The sequence below is a fragment of the Siniperca chuatsi genome, linkage group LG8 (genome assembly GCF_020085105.1).
Source record: "Siniperca chuatsi isolate FFG_IHB_CAS linkage group LG8, ASM2008510v1, whole genome shotgun sequence".
In the NCBI taxonomy this organism is placed as follows: Eukaryota; Metazoa; Chordata; class Actinopteri; order Centrarchiformes; family Sinipercidae; genus Siniperca; species Siniperca chuatsi.
The window spans coordinates 12,829,808-12,851,393 of NC_058049.1; the positions used below are offsets into that span (position 1 = coordinate 12,829,808).

The following is a 21,586-nucleotide window of genomic DNA, read 5'->3' on the forward strand; positions in this document are numbered from 1 at the left end:
CTCATGCTATTCATTTAAAAATGTATATTCTATCAGGAAATGTGGAACAACTACAAAACCCCTCAGATCTCTGTGACCATTACGGGATTGGAACCAATGGCAGCTTGTGAAGCCCAGTAACATTTACATTCATATTAACGTGTAAGTTGCAGTGATTTGTTACCATTTTCCTGACACTACTAGACTTAAGTGCCTTGCTCTTTGCCACACCTATTAACTTTCTTCCCAAAAGTATTTTCTGTGGGATCTTGCCAGAACTGCTCAGTCTTCATATCACTTTAAGTGCCATCCCAACAGTGCAGTTAGAAGCAATAACAAACAGAAGAACAGTGTGATTTGTTATGATTTTATTGAACATAATAAAACAGTGAACAGGCTAATACACACACTACCTACTGTGTATATATAAGTATATATATCTCTTATTCAAGTCTTGTATCAATTAAGATACAAGAAAGGCCACTGGGAATGTGTTGACACAAAAAGAACGAGGTAACACATTTATTTGAACAAGGCCATTCTCTGAAATTCCTATAAACAGTTTATAATGAGAGGAAAAAATGAAGGGAAACACATTTTGGTACAGTGGAAATTTAAGGCAAGTATACATTCTGGTTTGTCCTTCAATGTCTACAGGGCACCCACTTATCAAAGTCATTTGGTATGAGCCACTGTATCATTTGAAAATAAATACAGAGCACTGGGGTCAATGGACATGTATCAATTAATAAATCAAAAGCTGCTGAATGTCTTATTTATAGATTAACAACACTTCTGATTAAGACCAAACATTCATCACATAATTATTTGCTTCTATATTATAGCTCACAGTTTTAAACAACATAAATGTGTCCAAGCTTATTTCCTTTTGCAGCATTTGCTAATATCAAGAGTTAACAGGAAATAAACCTGGACCCAAGCTGTTTCCTACCAATACAATTCTGATAAAATGGTCTATGCAGGTTTCCTGTTAAGTTTAGGAGTGTGTAAGATTTTACTTATTACTTTTATGGCTTAGATAGGACTGGACCTCAGATATTTCAGACTCTTTAAGCCCCTTTAAACTGAACCTGTGTCAGCATGAAAGTGTCAGACCAAAATCTCTTTTTTTATAATACAATGTAGCTGTTGATTTTATTAGTAACGTCACTTTGTTGTACGTTTTGAAAGTGCAATGTAAATAAAGTTGATAAAATCACACTAGCAGGACAAAAAGGTACAGGACAGGATGATTCCGTCTTTGTCATCGGCCTATACTCTCAGCAGCCACTTTATTACATGTAGTCATCTATAATTCTTCATCACAACTGTCTACATATATTGTAAGCACTACATTTCATCTTTGGATGCTGTTTATGTGAATCACTTGAATCAAGTCACAACTACCAAATGATAACATTATTTAACAGGATAAATACATAAAGTATTCAGAAAAGAATCAAAAAGATGTTTAAAAAACAACAACTATCCTTCCAGTTTGTCCTTTGGATACAATTCACTGATTGTCATCATTTTTGCTCCCTGATTAAACCCATTTCGTGCAACCATCTGTTCTTTGAGTGTGAGAGTGCATTGAAACAAACAGGAACCTGCTGAGGCTATGCTTGGGGGAAGTCATTTCCATTGTACACATGATGGTTCTTAAGCACACACGTTCTGTATTACATAACGGATCAAAAGACTTAACAAGAATGTAATCTGACAGTGAGTTACATATAGAAGGGACAGTGGGTGACCCAGTCCAGAATGCAGCAGAACAGGGCAAAGATCTGTGTGTACATGTGAACAACTAAAAAAAAAGAGCGAATTGGGACGTGTGTTTTGCTACACAAGGCTCCCAGGCCAGGACACCACAGTCAGTGTGACTTTATTCTTCTGCAGCTTCAGCATGGGGATGAGTGAAGAGTTGTTCATCCCCACTGTTGTGGCTCCGTTCACCGCCACTATCTCATCACCGCACCTGGAGAGAAAAACAGACCATTAATGTGGAGTCTGGCGAGTAAGAGTGATGACAGGATACATGAGCTGATTATGTCATTAAGTCAAACTGGGCTTAACTTACTTGAGGCGTCCGTCAAAGTGAGCAGGTGTACCAGGCACAATGGTTTTGATGAAGAAGGGCTGCTGGCCATGGCTCTCCTCATAGCCCCCGACGATACTGAAGCCCCAGCTATCATTGTTGGTCTTCTGCAGGACGATGTCCCGGCACCAGTGCATGTGACTGAAACGAGGGCAGAGTCAGAGCTAACTCTTTCATATAAAAATAAACAGAATACTTGAAGGGGAGGAACAGAATTCAGCTAACTGGTGGTACTGAAGGCGGCCCTACCTTGGTAATCCCAGCCAGCGAGTCCACAGTGGTGTCCAGTTGAGGGTGTCGTCTCGTGGGTCGTCCACAGGGTCCAGTTCGTCCTTGCTGGCATCCTCGGCATCCTCCTCCAAGTCCTCAGAGAGGGTCTGGATGACACGGAGCACCACCTGGGACTGAGCTGTCTGAGCCTTCAGCACAGAAACTGCCTCATTGTAGTTCAGCTGGGTCAGATCAACACCGTTGATGCTTAGCAAAATGTCACCTGAGGAAACACAGATGATGATGTGAACGTGGACAGAGACATTTTAGTTCAGAGGATCTCTGTGTTCAACATGGAAGGAATAGTTTCAATTTGCTGTCAATTCAACCAGATGGGTAAAAAGACTATGTCTACATTAAGCTGTCTAAATTTTAAAATAATTAGCGTCCACATTCCAGGTCGTTTTTGTGGTCTGTCCACAGTGAAACACCTGAGTAACGTGAAAACGGCTGAATCTCTTCTTCTTCGTCCTCTGTTAAGTTGGCAACAACAAAACTGTACATCAAAGTCAACATTTGGTCAGGAATGGGACAGACAGCCGGCTGACGAAATAATTTCATGGTCAGGACGTTGTCTGACATAATCAACAACATCAACATAAATAATGACAACAGCTGTGCTGTATAATCGGCTTTATCATCGTCTATATATTGTTATGTTTCTGTTTCATACTGAATAAGTATGAAATGAACAATGAACACTACATGTTAAGCAGCAGTCATTCCCAAGGAATAGAGGGCTGAAAATGAGAGAAAAAGATGTGTTTAAAAATGTAACCGGCTTAATGTGGACATACTCTAAGGCAAGCACAGTGTTTAGAGACCGCACCTCCCAGATCAGTCAGTGCCAAGCCTTTAGCACACATCTTCTCTGTTTAAGTGTCCTTGAGCAACACATTGCATCCCTGAATAGAAGCAAGTGAAAAGAGAATTTTCCTATTCAGCCAATTGTCACACTGTAATAGATTTGCAAACAGAACTGGAAATTGTTTCTTGCTGTTGTTGGGTTCAGTGTATTTATCCAAATATTCCCCACACTTAAGTTTTTTAATGTTTGAATTGAGCTGCAACGATTAGTCTTTTGACAGAAAATTTATCAGCAACTATTTTGATAATCGAATATTTATTTTAGTCTTTAGGCTTTAGTTTTTAAGCAAAAAAGTGCTGGTTCCAGCTTCTCCAATGTGAGGATTTGAGGCATTTCTTTGTCATATGTGATAGTAAACTCAATATGTTTGGATTTTGGACTTTTAGTGAGACCAAACAAAATATTTGAAGACATCACCTTGGGCTATGGGAAATTATAGATGGACATTTTATGGACAAAATGATTAATCGAGAAAATAATTGGCAAATTAATCGATAATGAAAATAATTATTAGTTGCAGCCATAGCCACAACAAATAACATTACAAAGACACATTGCGAAGCCTAAAGCTTCTAGTACAAATTCCTTATTAAAAGTCAAAATCACAGATCACAAGATGCTGCTTTGTACCTCTTTTGATGGTGCCATCTCGGTGCAGACAGCCGACAGGCTGCACACTCGTGATGTAAACGGGCAGGCGGCTGCGACAGTCCCTCCCCCCGGCAATGGTGATGCCCAGGGAAAGCCGAGGCTCCTTCTTTAAGCTCACAGTTTTCTCCTGGCTGGAAAACCCACCTGGAGGATCCTATATAAACAATGAGACACATTTAATACCAAGCAATGACAAACATATTGATCAACATCATGTATGGATTTTTAAAATAATGCTGACGCCATGTTTCACAAATTCTCAACAAGAATTATTGTTTTATCTTATTTTGTTTGACATAACATACATAAAGTCTGTGCTGCCAATTAAGTTCAGCCTCTCCAGGATCCTTTGACTTAATTGATTCCTCTCACAAAACCACTCGTAGAAACAAATGTGAAACATTTGAGAAGGAGCTGAGAGGTAAGGGTAGAGGTAACGTGTTAGGATCAACACTAAGCTCTCGTAGTGGAAAAGATGTGTGGAAAATGACAGCTTCAGCCAGCCTCCTTGTTTCTCTCTGGAGTCTGTAAACTATCAGAAGGGAAGCTGGGGGAGGTGGGAGCTCTTCCTCCCCCCAGCAGGGAACCCATCCCCCAGCAAGACGAAAAGGCTCAACTCTGCAGGCGAAAGCTAACTGTTACCAGCTTTGATCCTCTGCCACGCAAAGAAACAACCAAAAAACAACAAGACAGTGGCCCCGTAGCAGCAGAGTGAGCAGCACCCCAGGCCTTTTGATCAGGACAGAGGGAGGCCCCAGAGAAGGGCTTTCATCTCTGCTCACCGACGCAGGTGTCTGCTCTCAAAGCTTCTCACCCCCAACTGGGGGGTTGCTATTCTTTCTTCTAACAGTGTATGGTACAACTGAGTGTGACTGACAAAGGAGCTATTATCACAATTACACTGTGTAAACAGAAACATGCAAAGTTTGTAGGATACTGCGATCAACATTGTGGTTGGTGGTGTAAAATGAAGTTAGAAGTTCCAGCAGCTAACAATTGGCAAGGGTCAAAATAAACGTGGAGATAAAATATTTTTATTTAAAAAGTAGTTTGAGCATTGGTTTGTGAGGAAATCCATATTACCTTCATGTAAGTGGACTGGCGCCTGAAGTACTGCAGCTCAGGTCTCCTGGCTGCTCTGCTGTGTTGTCCCTCTCTGCTGCTTCCTCCTTCCTCCTGAGTCTCTGCAGGTCTCATCACCACAAAGTTCACACGCACCTCACTCCCCTAAATGCACACAAAAGAAAAGCAATTAATTCCACAGCAAATAGATATATGACACTCTATTGTGAATTCTATCATCACTGATTGGTGTTTTGGTGTTCATTTTGGTAGTTTTACATGTTTTGTGCAACAACACATGATTTATGTTGCTGCCATTTTCCATGCCATAATTAGCGAGTTGTCAGATTGATTTGCTACCTTCCTGGCAGCCTTTGGTTCATAGTAATTTCAAGATGGAATTCATCTTGCAGAGACTTAAAACGTGCTTGAGATACATAATTCATCACATTTAACATACTTAGACAACTATATTCTAGCACTGGGGCCTGCCTTTGGCAATATTGGCCCATCTATCACTTTTCCTTTAGAGCGAGATGTCTGGACAGAACTAAAAGCCATGATTCTCCCCAGAGCATTTTTTTAGTGAATTTAGGGACCCCTAGACCTTTCCCTTTATTGCCACTATCAGGCCAAAAGATCTTATAATTGGCATATTGTCATTAAATTTATAGGGTGATTCATGATCGAGGAGTAAATCCTGTTAAATTTTTATTGAGACAAAGGCCTTTTCTATTGCGCATTGCTCAGCAATCTTACATGGGCCAAATTAGTAGCCCAACTATTTGTAAGATTCTATTGTCAGCATCTTGTTTGCTCATATTAATCACTTTTGCAGTGTGTGGTGTAATGAAGGCTGCAACTTCTAAGCTAGCGAGGCTTGAGGCTTTTAGACTTGTTTTGTTAATGTTACATCATTGCAGTGATTGCTCTGAAAGTCTTGTGGGAAACGCCAACAACTGATGGAGGGAAACTAACAACCAATAAGAACTGACTGCAGCCTTTTTATGATTAACTAAATAATTCACATTATCCTTTTCAGAATGTCCATGTTTGCATATTGTTTGTTTGTCTTCTTCGTTTTGCAGCCTTTTTTAAAAACATAGTTCATTAGTGCAATACTTTTTGGCAACCATTCCCCAAAACTGTCTGTAATTCCTTAAATGCACCAACACAGAGGAGTTCGAAATAGTCCATGCTCACAACTACATGACTACAATAACATCATTTTGACAAAAAAGGAAAGGTGTCTAAATGTTCAACATACAGAAATGAACTCTGCATTAGCAGCCTGGAAGGAAGGAAATCAATCTTTAAACTTATGGCATGCTTTAGAGAATGGTCAGTGATAATGTAGAGTGTATCACATTTTAATGGGCTAAAGTTTACAAGATCATATATTTGGTCCTTTAATATACCTGTATGATCTGGGCAGCGCTCTCAGGTGTACCATGCCTCAGGTCATGTCCGTTGATGGCCAACACCTTGTCATTGTTCCTCAGTTTTCCGTCTTTGGCTGCCAAACCACCAGACAGCAGGTCCAGGATGAAAACTCCACTCTCATCCGATTTGCGTATGAGTTTGATGCCGAGCGGTTCGGTGCGCTGACTCTTCATTAGCGTCACCTGCAGGACTGTGCCAGGGTTGTGATTGGAGGTAGCGTTGCCATGGGGACTGTGAGAGGGCTGGGAGGCAGTGGAAGTGGTGCAAGAAGAAGGGTGATGATCAGACCGTGGATCCCTTGATTTGAATCCTTTCTCTTGCATAACAGTGAGCCTGAGGAGGGAACGCTGCCGCAGCACTGCGATGGCCCGGGCGTGGGGGACTGAAGCCAAACTGACATCATTCACCTGGAGACACGACACCACAGAGAGAAGAAACAACACAGTCAGTGGTGGAGCAGCCTAACACAAACACTGCAGTACACTGTACATGTATGCTGCCACTGTAGAAAGTTTATTGTTAAGCAGAAAAGTTATGTATGTTACTGTTCCTGCAAGGTAATTGTGTAAACGTCAGCCAAAAAGTGGAACTGTGGACTTGATGTTGTTAAAACTTAAAGTTCTGTTTCAATTTGTGACATCTGACATATCGGACTTTGTCTTTTTCCTGCATTAAAATGATCAGAACCATAGCAAATGCTAGTTACAAGTTATCGTCAGCTTGCCTCTTCTGTTTAAAATAAGAGACTGTCTAAGTGATATTTGCCTTACAAATATGATGTTAAGGTAGACATTCACAAAAATCAATTAATCGATTCAAGTGGAAGAGAAAGATCACTTGTCTTATATATCTCTTTACATCCACCAGCTTTCCACAAAGCCACAAAAAACTGCGGCTAATGTTTCACATCCTGAAGGCAGCCTGTTGCTTGGCAGGTATTTGTTTTCATTTCCAGGTTTGGGATTGGTTGGCTTTAGAGGAAAAGCTGCACTTTGGAGGACACACTGAAGCAGGGGTGCCAGAGCCGAGGCTGAAATAGTCTATAAGCTCGGTTTACTGCAGTACCACATTCCAGGAGAACTGGAGGGTAGAAATCCGAGGAGGACATTGTTGGAAGAGAGGAAACCACAACTTATTAAAATCTCCAGTAAGTCATATTCTGCACTTCCATTCTCCTCTGTGGAAACCGAAAGTGTTACTGCAAATAAAACACTAAACCATACTCAAAATTAGTTCATAAATATTTAGAAAATATTTAAATGTCTATAAAATTGGAATATCATACAAGTGGCACTAGAGCTGCAACAATTAGTCGATTAATCGATTAGCTGATTGAAAGAAAATTAATTGTCAACTATTTTGATAATCAATTTATTGTTTAAGTAATTTTTTTGACATTTGATGGCTCAGGTTCCTACTTTACAGAAAAGATTTTTGGACCGTTGGTCGTACAAAACAAGACATTTGATGAGGTCACATTGGGCTCTAGAATATTGTAATGTAATGTTTACTGTTTTCTGATGTTTTATAGACCAAAATCGAGAAAATAATTGGCAGACTAACTGATAATGAAAATAATTGTTAGATGGAGCCCTAAATGGTGGAATCAAGTATTACCACTAACAGAAAACTCATCACATTGTTTCATAATAACTCTGGTTATATGACTCTTTAGTCAGCAACCAGGTAAAGTTGTTTACACTGACATGATGTGTTTGGCACTCCAATATTAAACACGCCTTGTTACTATGGAGCTAAAACTTGTTTATCTTGAATATCTACTTTCCCTGCTGCAAAGCACAGTGTTTACAATATCATGAGAATGGTATTTATACAAACATGTTGAACTGAACTGTGTCACGCTATGCCACCAGGATACGTCTGTATTCCCATGCTGAAGAGATGAATACTTGACATTATGAGTCTCTCTCACCTCTAAGATATGGTCCCCTGGAGCCAGTCTGCCATCACGAGCTGCTAGCGAGTCCCTGATAATCTCCTGGATGACTATGTTCCCCAGCGGTGTGTCTTTCCCCCCCACGATGCGAAGGCCCAGCTCCTCCTCCGGCTCCTCTCTGAACAGCTCCACCACACTGGCCTCAGCCACTAGACTAGACCGGAGGGGGGTGTTGTCTGGAGGGAACAGGAACAGAGAACCAAGTGGAATAAATATGGCTGTAATCCCTGTTTATGAAACAAATAACTCCTCCACTCTCTTTGGCTGAGTTGCACCTTGTAAAATACCTGATAAACATACAGAATGTGATAATAAAGCTTAAATATCAATGTGCTCGCCATCATTCCTATCAGAAGTTATAGCACGGTACTCTCCAGGTTGATGAACTGAAATCTGAGTCCAACAAGGAAAGAAACATGAGCAATTAGGCAATCATACATGTTAACAAACTCCCAGGTTAGCTAAACTTATGCGGAAGAGAAAACACAGTCAAACAGTAAAATTATTACTTAAATTATCAACATCCATCACAGTTTACAGACCAACTTCCTGGTTCAACTTTGTCCTAACACTGAGGGATGAGGGATTATTTCAGACATTTCAGGTGCCCTAACCTTCGCTTTCACCAACCACATAAAAGTAGTTTAGATCATCTGGCTTCTGTTGGCTTGTTTACATTTTTTTAATTATCTGACCGCTGGTATTTCTGACTTCTTTGTAGTGATGTCACCATGTTCCCAGATCTCAGCTATTACTTAATTGAGTACAATGTTACTATAACTTGTAGAAGTGATGGGCAGAAATATGAAGATACCACCTATGTTATAATTAACTGGAATTATCCTTTAAAACAGCACTAGGGAGATATGATGTTTGTGCTAAAATAAGATAGCATATCTTGTACAAATCTCCTTACTGAATGCATAGAGATAGATATTGATCTTCTCATCTAACTCCCAGGAGAAGCAGCAAGAAACTTTATTTACCAAAACTCTGGATTGTATCTCTACCGGTAGAGACATGCATAAAATTACACAATGCTGTCAAACAATAACCTCTTTTTGAACTTCACTTGCATATGTTTTTACAGTGCACAGTGAACAGAAACATAGATAGGAAACCCAGTGAAGCAGAGTGGACTTCAACTTGTAATCATCCCAATAAAATAGCACAATTTGTAGCACACTGAACAACAGAGAGTATCTCAACTTTAGGATTAATCTGTGCGTACACACAGACCATACAAGTTACCTTTTAGCCCCACAAGCATTACAAAGGCAAGACATTTTTATGCTGAAAAAAATATTCAACAATCAATAACTATAAAATGTAATTGTACATTTAAAAGTGTCAGCTCATTGTATGTCAGATTTTAAGAGCATACAGTAGTAATTTGATTAAAATAGAGACTATAATGACAACGATGCAAACTTCTGTGGACACAGATTACCAGTTGCCTGGCAACTATGTTTTAGTGGACTTTGATCCATGTGTTGGCTTGCAAGTTGCTTTTAGGGTTTTTCCTGTGATGAAACTATTTGGTTAAAACATCTGTGAGCTGGTACATGTTCCTACGACTTGGCTGATGATTCATCTGTGACAGACTCAAGGCTAAAAACATCAGCATTTCGCATCTGTGTTTTGACAACCACCCCCACTGAAGGGGATGGGCACAAGGATTTAGGTTTTGCAATCACCCCAGCAAGGAAACTATTTCCGTTCAACCTGTAAACGTCTATAAACATTATTCAGTGTCACTGCTGGAGTATGACCAACTTCCAAATCATATCCTAAGAAGTGGTGATGCTAATTATCATGTTGGTGTGTATGTGGGTACAAAGAAAACAGAAAAGTCACTGTACTTGTGCTGTGTTATTTGTACAGAAGACTGAACCGCTGATATAATGGTGTTTGTTAGTATGATAAAATAACTCCATACCATCCTCACTTTCTTCATAGGCAGGATTAATCAACCCAGGCTCAGGCTGATCTCGGGGGGGATTTCGGGACAGAGTTACTGAATGTTTAGCATCACCAGACGACTCCCCGTCACCCTTACGTCCCTTTAGCTCATTCCACGAGGGCCTCTTCCTCTTCTCTGCTTCCTCCCTCAGTTTTCTAAAAACAGGACATCTGAGAAAAGATGGGAACAAGGAAAAAACCGGTAAAGAGAATAATATGGCTGATTTTACTCTTTTAGAAACAACACATGTGAATATAAATCTTTATGATGAAAAGGAAAGCGATGTTCTGAAATGTTTCAGGTTATCAAGGAGTGCCAGGGATGGATGAACACAGAAATGGAGAAAAAGAAAATAGACGTTTAAAGTGTTTTGAGAGGGCAAAGAGGAGACAAGAGAGAAGAGTGTGTTTATGCAAAGGATTTAGAAGAGAAGCACTATGCAGATGAGTAGACAATTTCACTGCATTGCAGGGTGTCTGGGTAAGATAGGTGGAGTCTGATTAAGTCAGTCAGAGTGCTGGGACCGCTGCTTGTTCCCCACGCCTGAACTTTGTCTCCTCATTGTTTGCACAGAATGGCTGCAGCAGGACAATCTGCCACCCGCAACTGATGGTGTCATGGCTGGCCAGCAGGATGATAAGCACCGCACTGGCCATGTGAAAAACAAGACGACTGACCTGCACCTCACCATGAGCTCAATAATTACAAGTTTGTGTGTTCATAGAGGAACTGTGCCACCAGGAATAAATGGTACAGCTTCAAAGGGGGAAAACACAGTCTTTGGAAGAGCATGTAGAGGAGAAACAAACAATTTTTACAAGTTATTTTACATTCCTGAGAAGCAGTCAGAATTCTTTTGTCATGACTTAACAAATGTCAGATTATATGTTTACCTTCAAGTAGAGATACGTGCATATATGTATATAGGGGTACAAGACATTCGATACGCATTATTATATAAAACATCCACTTAAGGTATACATTTTGGGAAATATGCTAATTTGCTTTTTTGCCCAGAATTTTGATACCACTCTCATGTCTGTACGATTAACCAAAACAAGATATAACATGTTAATTTGTGAACTTCAGAGGTGCTGGTATGCGAATTTTGTTACCTTGAATGAAGCCAAACAAAGGTAGCTGTTTCCCCATGCTTTCATGCTAAGCTAAGATGAGCTAAGCGGCTGCACCTTATTATTAAACAGACAGATATGAGAGTGATATCAATCTTCTTATCTAACTCTCAAAAAGAAAGATTATTTCCAGAAGTGTCAAACTATTCCTTTAATGACCACATGACCGGGCAGTGGGATTTGTTTTCAGTGGATAGTAGGAAGGGTCAGTTCAACACCTTAGAGCCCCAGAGACAAACATCATCATTCAACTCTGGAAGGAATATGTAATTGTAATCTTTTCTTTATACAGTGTTATATTGCTATGAATTATTATCCTGTGCTCATTGCTTTGTTCATATGCCCACCGCCTTAGATTATGATATACAACTCTTCAAATGTATTCTCTCTGATATGCCTTGGTCTCCATTTGAACCCGTGCCTAGAATCCCTTGAATACCTGCTAAAAGCCTCCCTGTGCCTCTTGAAGTAACAAATTGATGAAATCCAGGACTCTTAATACTGATGTATTGTCTCCCTCTCTCTTACATCATCCATACACTGCCTTTATAATCTGTGTGAAACAGTCCATATGTCACTATATTATGATGTGTGGCTTTCCCCTCCTGCAGAACAATAAACATGACTCTTCTGCTTAAAGCGAGGTCTGCCTCTGCCTCTGATTTTACTTTTCTACAGCAAAGTTTTCTCAGCTCTTACCAGAGGTGACTGAAGGGTCAAATAGTATTTGCAAAACCATTGTACAGGATTACATTACGTAGTACAGCTGTTCGTGATATTGTGAACACCCCTTGTATTTGATAAAGACAGGGAACATGCAGAATAACACACACTGTGACCAATCATTTTAGCCAGGTAAAGGCCTCACAATATCCACTGAAACTGCTGTCATGAACTGTCTTACCTGTTGTGCAGGTGAGGCTGCAGTTCACAGCGCTGCATCAGCTGCTGACACTCTGCATTGTGGGGGCACATCACAGTCAGCTTGTCCAGCAGGTTCCTGACCAGCAGACTAGAGGGACGGCATTGGTGTAACTGCAGCCGCTGGCGGTCCACAGGGCAGAAGTCCTGCTCTTTCAAGAAGTTGCTCAGACAGTGAAAGCAATAGGTGTGACCACAAGGGGTGTCCATAGGTCTGAGGAGGGGCTGCAGACAGATGTGGCAAACCAGTTCATCGTCCACCTCATCCTGGTACTCGTACAGGTGGCTTTCCAGGCCATCGTGCTGCTGTCCACACTCCTTACATACCCGCGCCCACGACAGACCCGCAGTGCTACTGCTGCCTGCAACTTTGGTTTCTGTTGTAGCCATCGGGTGAGAGAGCCCAGTCCAAACTTATGTGTCTCTGGAAAAGATCTGCGTCCTCTTAATCTCCTTAAAAACTGTGTCTGGTATATTTCATAAGTCTATGTCTGCATGTCCAAAGCTGCATCCATTCAAACTGTGAAAGTGAAACAATGATCCAGAGTCAAAAATGTTATCTCCATGTCTTCATTTTGATTTTCTGTTGAGAGAGGGAAACACAGTTCAAGTTCTACTGCAGAAATTGGACTATTTCTACTCATACCGGCCAGCTCCACAGGAAATGACAAATCCACAGAGCAGCAGCAATATGGCAGCAAGCTGCAGCTGCTTCCTCTCAGCTAGTTTCCTGAGGGACAAAAGGAATTCTCATCTCAGCTAAAAGTCACCGTGCTCCACACTGCAAGGGCTAAACAATGTGAAATGAGGCAAGAGAAATCGGACTAAAGCCAAACCCCTGCTAATGGGAAGGAACAAAGCCATGGCACTAGGCGAGAGTAAGAATTTTGAATGAACTGGGCAGAAACACAACCCCCATCACTGATGACCCCTTGCACCCAATCGGCAGCGGTCTCCATCGCTTTGTGCAGCTCCTAATCTCGTTTAATTCCTTCTCATAAGTAGAGTGCTGATTAGCAACACATTCTTTGGAGAAACATTTGGCCGCTTACTCCACATATGAACAATTAAACAAACTGACATATCACAAAGTACACCAAACACATTGAGTTAGATCTCATAAAATCTAGCTTGTAAGATAAATTGCATCCACTAAAACATGCATGTGCATGGATTATGAAAGCATGAAATGTTAAGGTTGAACATTTATTAACTGCTTGTTGTGGTTAGAAGCAAAAAGTGGCATTAAGTTGCACTAAATGGCTTTTGTACGACATAATCAAGCAGTTTTAAGCTGAACACTTTCACAGGCATCATTTCAGAAGACTTCATGCTGTCTGAGGGGCTAAAGTGGCACAGAAATGCACAAAACACCACCAAATACCACCTTAAGATGCATGACACTGTCCTAAGGAAACAAAGGAGTAAAGAAAAATGTTCTGTTGCACATTACCACATATGAAAAAGAAAAACAATAAGCTACCACAATGAACTAACTGCCTTCAGTTCCCTTCTCTTTGTAACCCCAGTCCAAATTTCAGGCACAAAAAGACTGCTTTATCTTGTGTGTTATTGCCTTGGAGCGACTCACCCGAGATGATATCTTTGTTGTCAAGAGCCCAGTAGCCACCGCACGCAAACACAAGACTCAAACCTAGCAGCTGCCTGAAGCCTGAATGAAACCAGAGCCCTGCCTCTCCAGCAGCACACCGTCAGAATAATGTGCGTGGACACACATTTGTGTGCATGGGCATGCATGTGTATGAGCTCTGACTGCACCGGTGTAAGGAATGCAGAGGGGAATTGGTGTAACTAGGCAAAGCGAGGAGAGGGGAAGTGCTCCTTCTACCTCTGTCAATGCCAGTAAATGTATGTGTGTGTGTGTGTGCTTGGGGGCTCAGACTGCTGATGTTGCACTACCACAGGTAAAGTACTCTCAGCAGCTGAATGACTGATTGCAAACACACAAGACTGACTACAAATATGTGTGCACACACCTTTCGACATACATGCACACTGGCTGAGGTCACGCAGGCATTCTTTCTCTCTTTGTCTTTACTTTGTACAAGTGATACCTCGCCCTGTAATGGATAGGCGTCATGGATCCTGTAGCAAAGAGAGGGAAGCACTGTAGAAACCAGGCTGTGCTCCATTTATTTGGAAATCACGTGACAAGGTGCAAGAATGTGAAACAACAGGTAAACAATAACAACACACTTATATTAAATACACTATGCTGCCCTACTGCAAAGGATACAGCGGATTCTCTTATCAATAAAATGTTTACAGTTTCACTCCTATCGCTTTATACCTAAGGTGTATTATTTGTTTTGTGATAAAGTGAGGTGCACTAGCTGGGAGTCACAGCTGGCCACAGAGAGCACTCAGTGGGATTCACTGAGGATGCAGCATGTCTTCATCAGAGCAGTGGTCAGCTTCACAGGAACATAAGCAGCGACCCCGGAGACCCTCCTGATTATTGAGTCTGAAGGTGACTGGCTCTGTAACTATCTATCACTGTCCACTATAACCAAACTGACACAGCAGTATATCTCCGTGTTTCTCAAGGATACAGCATGACATCAATAAAGGTACTTGTCTTTCTCGGGATCCTCCATGTGATCCTCCATGTGAAATGCACAAGCATCATGTAAAAAAGTGTAGTGCTGTAACGATTAGAATTTATTTATTAGTCAATGAATTGATAGTATTAATATTAATTGATAATGGAAATAATTGTTAGTTGTAGTTCTAAACTGAAAATCTTTGGGTTTTGGGTGGTTTGTCAGAGAAAACAGGCAATGTTTTCTGACCAACCACCATGTTTTCTCAGTTTTTATTATTTTCTGACTAAACGATTAATTAATCCAATAAATAAGCAAGTGATAATGAAAATAATCATTAGTTGCAGCCCTAGAAAAGTGTATGTGTAAATTTCATTTCAGTCATCTACAGTTCAAAAAATTATTTCAAAGTCTTGAGTTTATTTGTATCAACATCTATATTAACATATTTACCTCAATATCACAAGTACAGTTTCACAGATATAATCCTAATCCTACACTAGAGCAAGAAAATTATGTTTATATTTAAGAAACAAGAAATTTTTGTAATAGATGGGGTGAAATATGCTTTTACAGGTTTATAGCCAACCAGAGCATATCTGCTCAATACAACCAGTCTTGATGAGGGAACACCTTATCCAAATCAAATGCTTTGTAATCATGTGACAGTCTAAGCTTTCAAGGGAAATTTCTGTGGCCCTACGGTGTCCTACAGTCTCCCAGAGGATTACCCGAGGTGGCGTCTCTTCAAAGCTGAGCCAAATCACTCGCTTTGATGGTTGATATGAGTTAGTCACATGTCCTGCCACACCCTCAGTGAACACAGGTGAGGCCATGTTAGACAAATCATTTCACTATTAGAGTCCATGAGACAGGAGGTGTGTCATGTCTACCTCTACATTACACCAATGTCTGGAATTACCAATAGAAATAACACATAAATGCTGCACATGAAATGGAAAATGAATTAAATTACTACCCAGAGGTGAATGAGTCTTAATCATCAGTGTCTGAGTATGACATAATCAAGTGAAAAGCTCTAACACGTCTAAGATTACACTTTCATGGCTGCATCAATTACACATCACTTATCATTAGAGTTACACGGATATTTTCTCTGAATTTAAAGTTGTATTTCCTTTGTAATTAAAATGCCATCTATTTTGAGCATTTGTTTGAACAATATATAACTTCTATAGCAACAACATCGTGCTTTAGATGCAATGACCAATATTTGCACTGCATATCTATATGCAGGAAATACTCAACAACACCAGAAACCGACAAACCAGCGGAGGGACATTAAAACCATCATTCCCTGAAGTGTTTTGCACTCCAACTTCTTCCCGGTTTGTACATTTATACAACCAAACCAGTTCTCAGCCTCACTGCAGAGACTCACACGGTGTGGTACCAATGTCTCGCCTACAAATCACACATGGAGGTTAAGATTATATTCTCAGGGCTTCTGAGCCTCCCACTGTACAACAGCCTGCCTGCACATACCAAACAAACACAACTTATCATCAGCCAAGGATGTTGCCTTTGTATTCAGCACAAATGGCAGAAGGTAACTGTAATTCATAAACAAAAGCCCTCTGTGCATTTTCTTACAGTGTAAGTCACTGAATCAACCAATGAAAACAGAAATGAGTGATATTACTCAGTTGATGATTGTTTTTACTCAAAAAAGATCGGTCATATATGGCTGGTTGGGATCTGGATTTTCCAAAACGTATTTAGTGACCTTCACATTGTCTCAACGTAACAACTATATTTGTATTCCTTTTTTTCCACAACAACTCAGCTTAAAAACTTATACTCTGTTGTCTGCGTACTTGCAACAACTACTGCAGATTTGAATATTTTGGTCAAACAGAAGTACTGTTACTTGAAGTCGGACTACCCTTGTTCAAAAAACCCTAGCAGCCCTTTTGAACACTAGTCTTTGAAGCAACTGCATTGCTGCACATAATCACACTAAATTAGGCCAATTTTAGCATTTGTGCCACTTTTACATCCTGACCAGTGGTCAAAGAAATACTCAAATCCTTTACTTAAGTAAAAGTAAAATAACTCAATAAGCAGAATGCCTCATTTCAGCATGTTACGTATTTAATTATCCTAATATTACTGATAAAGCACTAATATGTAAGCAGCATGCTGAAGCTGGTGGAGGTGGAGAACATTTAACTCCTACATATACTACTGGATTGTATAATCTATAAGGAGGCATCATATTTTATAAACTGATCATATGTTTTGTATGTAAAATCTTTATCAGCAAGGAAAGGAGTAACTCCAGCAATCAAATAACCAATATACCAAATTCTCAAGTACAGTACACTCAAAATTGTACTTAAGTTCAGTACTTGAGTAAATGTACTTAGTTCCTTTCCATCATTTCAAAATAAATATACAAAGGTAGAAACCAATCCATCTGTAAATCAGTGGTGCTCTCTGCGGAGTTACCATTTGTACATGAAAAACCTCCTCAATAACAGTAACAGGGCATTTGTAATCACTTTCCAGCCCGGCCTGGATGTGTGTTGTCACTGGGACCATAAATAACTCACTGCCCCCCACCTCTCTTGTCAGCCCATGGCTGTTGGTTTGGTCCTAATCACTACACCAGTGTGACAAATCCAACTGACAGAAGGGGTAATAAAAGTTAGGCTTCATAGGTATCAGTTAGACCGACTGTATAATGGTTAATACTCAGCTGAACTGCCATGGCTTCACCTTCAGCGCATAACCTGCTGAGAAAACGCTAACAGCTACACACCTTGAGCACGGAAACTCACTTTTCTATCAACGAGTCAATACGTGCTCTAATACATCTACATTTTACAATTAATCACAGGCTTGGCGAGCCCCTAAAAGTTTGAAACAGCATTGATTCATGTCTGTTTACGTAAACGAACAGAATTAGCTCAAGTCGAGACCGAAACTCGCCTTACCTGTGTGAAGGTTGTTTTCCGGAAGCAGCGGCTAACGTGCCGCTAGCTTAAACAAAGAGACGACTGTGAACTCTGTGGAAAACGAATTTAATTTCAAACAGCCCAAAGACTGGACAGCATCGACACCGCCGAGCTTGTCTGACATTTTCTTTTTACCGCATTGCTGTCGTTGAATTATCACAGCCCGCGGTCCCAGGTGTAGTTCAACCTACAGGCGGAGGCTGGGCGACTTTCCCAGTTTCGGGCAAACATATTTGTACGCCAACAGGGAGAAGTCCACGCAGGTGTAGGCTGCACACAGCGCTGCTCTGCTACAGTAGGTGCACATAAATACACTGGTGCCTTTCTTCACTTATAACACTTATAACAGAAACTGCTTGTCTACAAAGAAATAACCACATATATTTTGTTATATATTATATTATACTATACTACTATATATTATGTTATACTATATTACTACATGTCACCTTATATTGAGATATTAATACGTTATACTGTTTTATTACATTGCTATATAATATTTCAATTATATTTCTATATTGATGCAGACACACCCTAAGTGTCATTACTAAATCATAGGCCTACAGTATATTCTGGTGCAGTGGTGGAAGTGTAGTAGTAAAGTACATTTACTTAAGTACAATTACTGAATATTTTTACTTTTGGTACTTTAAGTATATTTTGATGCCAATACTTTTGTACTCTTACTCAAGTTAAGTTTTGAATGCAGGACCTACATTAAACATGTTACTTCAGCAATAACAAAAGTATTATCACCAAAATGTACTTAAATTATCAAAAATAAAATTATTCATTATGCAGATTATTAATAATGCATTGCATTATTTGATATTTCTGCTGTCAAATAAATGTAGTGGATTAAAAAGTACAATATTTCTGGAGTTTAATTATAAAGTAGCATAAAATCAAAATGCTCAAGTCAAGTAAAAGTAACTCAAAATTGTAAAATACACATTTTACATAGAAATTGTATATATTAACATACAGTTGTTTGTTTGTCCACCAATGTTGATATCCCTGTCATACAGATATATAAATATATTATATTTTGTAAATGGCAGTGTAGTACTACATTTAGTTTTTTATTTGACATGTCATATACAATATACAATACTGTACTGTGTTGCACTGTTTTGCGTACATACTGTAGCATACAGATGTAATAAAGCTGAAATGAGAAAATGAAAGTGGTCAGCCTAGGCTGAGCCAATTAGTCAAATAATTGAATAGTCGATGGACAGAAAACTAACTGGCAACAATTTTGATAATCAATCAATCGTTAAAGTCATTAAATGATTAAGTCAAAAACGTCCATGTTCCAGATTCTCAAATATGTATATTTGCTGGTTTCCTTAGTATGTTATGATAGTAAACTGAATGCCTTTTGGGTTTTGGACTGTTGGACAAAACAAGCAACATGTCAACTTGAGCTCTGGGAAATTGTAATGAAAATAATTGTTGCCGCTGTACTGTCAGGGTTGTCATATGACTTTATAATTGAATTTATATAATTCAGATCTTCAGTCATTTAAACAATGGTGGAATGTAACTAAGTACATTTACTCAAGTACTTAAGTACAAGTTTGAGATACTTGTACTTGAGTATTTCCATTTTATGCTACTTTATACTTCTACCCCAATACATTTTTCATAGGTTTTGTTACTAGTTACTTTGCAGACTTAGATTGTTAATACAACATATAAATCAATTAATAAACTGTGATATATTATTATAGGTTAAACTATCCAGCAGTATATAAAGTAATTAAAATTAGCCACCTTTACCAGCTGCAACATTAAAGTAATGTACACATTCATGCACCACTAATTGTAATCCAGTAAAATAATATATATTATTCTGAAATGGGCCATCATTCGTCAGTACTTTTACTTTTGGTACTTTAAGTATATTTTGATGCTAATACTTTTGTATCTTTACTTGAGTATGATTTTGAATGCAGTCCTTCTAAATGTATTTTTACACTGTAGTTTTGCTACTTTTACTTAAGTAAAAGATCTGATTACAGATTAAAACATTTGCATTTGTTTATATCGTCACCTTTTGCTTGATACTAGCCTACGTTCCAAACTTCCTGTTTTATCAAAACATCTGTCAGTGAACACCTGGATGATGCTGAATGGAAAGATACTACTAGTTTTGGGACTGTGCCAGTTAAAAGGACTGTGACACATGAACACATGGTGTAAAGCACCATACCCCCTGCAGAATGGAAGGGAAGTCTCTGTGCCATAAAACGTGTCTGTGAAAGCCTGTTTTCCCCAGGATTTATAGCTGTGGAAGGAAACCCCATACAAAGTGACATTTGCAGATACTAGGCTCACAGAATGAGACCCTCCATTGTGGCAATACAAATGTCAATTGGTCTGTATTTTATAAAACAGCCAGGGAGTGAAGCTAAGTTTTTTCTTATCAGTATTAACCAAATTACAGGATTAATGGGAAGTGTAATAGTTTATATTAAAAAGCGATTTTCTCACATCTTAACCCACTTTCTTGCCTCCTGCTACGAAAAAGAAATGCACACACTGTATTCATTGTCCATCATACACCAAAAAAGTACCTACAAATTAACCAAAAATGTGTTTTTACAATGGGATAAGTTTTAATGATATTTCCATCAAAATATTTAAAACATGTAAGGTCAGTTTTATTTAAATAAAACCACAAATTTGCCTCAAAGGGCTTTACTATCTGTACAACGTCTAATGACTAACTCTGACAGCCAAAAGTGTCACCATGACATATAAGTGCTTCATGTGATTTGTTTGGAGCACCAAAGTTAAAGTTCTCCAGACTGTTTAGGTCTATAGTTAAAGTTTTTGATATAACCTGCTTTAAAATGCTTAGATAAGCAGTATCAGAATGATGTGCATTGTGCTAAGGTTTTTCCTTATCTGAATTGAGGGTGTAGTATAAAATACTACACACAAATATTGTTTACAACTACTTGACAGCATGATGGTATGTGATACATGTGGACTGAGTAACAGTTGGAGAGCGGTGTGAGGGCTTCCTCCAGTGGCTATCAGCATAGATGAGAAAGAGTGACACCATGTGTTTGGATGAGGTATCATAACTGAGTTGCTTGAAATTGCTCAGACATTTAGAGTTTAAAGGCTATTTGTTGTCAGTTGATTACACATGGCATGGAGTAATGAATGAGTTGGTTATTAGACTGAAGTAAAGCCATCACTTATCATAACTTCATCAGAAATTCTAATGATTATGCCGATTTAAGATATTTTGTAGACATCAGCTGTGTGTAGCTGCCTTTTGGCATGCCTTGGCTACCTTTTTAGGTAAATTGTATTTCACAGCATTGGATTTGGTCAGCTTCTGCTGGGAAACTTGGAAGTGGGGTGAAAACACAGAGACAAGATAAACACAGACCAAACAATACAATACATCCTGAAGCTCTGTCTCGCTCTCTCGCACATACACACACACTCACACACAGAATTGGCCCACAGCTCAGTGTTTGAGCTGCGGTACCTACAAACAAGAAAGAGGCTGTTTGTCTTTCCTGGGATCAGTAAACATCCTCAACACAAACAAGTTCCTCTGGAGTGAAAGAGGAGAAACTCACACCACCAGGGCAGCTGCACTCTCACTCCACCACGGCCTTTGATGTCCTCTATAGAGAGCTGATAATGAAGGCCTCTTACATC

General features: G+C 39.5%; 1 protein-coding gene across 3 annotated transcripts; it reads right to left on the bottom strand.

Annotated features, from left to right (window-relative positions):
• Window positions 1-332: 332 nt before the first annotated feature.
• lnx2b (ligand of numb-protein X 2b) lies at window positions 333-18,164 on the bottom strand. Of its 3 annotated transcripts, none has more exons than XM_044205890.1 (10): window positions 17,873-18,164; window positions 12,332-12,868; window positions 10,271-10,464; window positions 8,308-8,507; window positions 6,350-6,781; window positions 4,953-5,096; window positions 3,849-4,023; window positions 2,330-2,573; window positions 2,063-2,221; window positions 333-1,960 (listed from the first exon to the last, which is right to left on the bottom strand). In XM_044205890.1, exons 2-10 carry the CDS (start codon window positions 12,736-12,738, stop codon window positions 1,825-1,827), a joined length of 2,091 nt encoding a protein of 696 aa, XP_044061825.1. In that variant the 5' UTR covers window positions 12,739-12,868; window positions 17,873-18,164; the 3' UTR covers window positions 333-1,824. The 3 variants fall into 3 exon arrangements, with proteins under 3 accessions (XP_044061825.1, XP_044061823.1, XP_044061824.1); XM_044205888.1 differs by having other exon boundaries at window positions 12,332-12,931; XM_044205889.1 differs by lacking the exon at window positions 17,873-18,164 and adding an exon at window positions 13,940-14,141 and having other exon boundaries at window positions 12,332-12,931.
• Window positions 18,165-21,586: the final 3,422 nt, after the last annotated feature.

What these genes read in the sequence shown, in the direction of transcription:
- lnx2b (XM_044205890.1), bottom strand. Translation starts at nt 12,738, where the DNA reads ATGGCTACAACAGAAACCAAAGTTGCAGGCAGCAGTAGCACTGCGGGT. An exon ending in CAGCCTCACCTGCACAACAG is followed by an intron (nt 10,465 to 12,331) that starts GTAAGACAGTTC and finishes ATCTTTTCTCAG; the next exon opens with ATGTCCTGTTTTTAGAAAAC. An exon ending in GCCAGTCCACTTACATGAAG is followed by an intron (nt 4,024 to 4,952) that starts GTAATATGGATT and finishes TTGTTTATATAG; the next exon opens with GATCCTCCAGGTGGGTTTTC.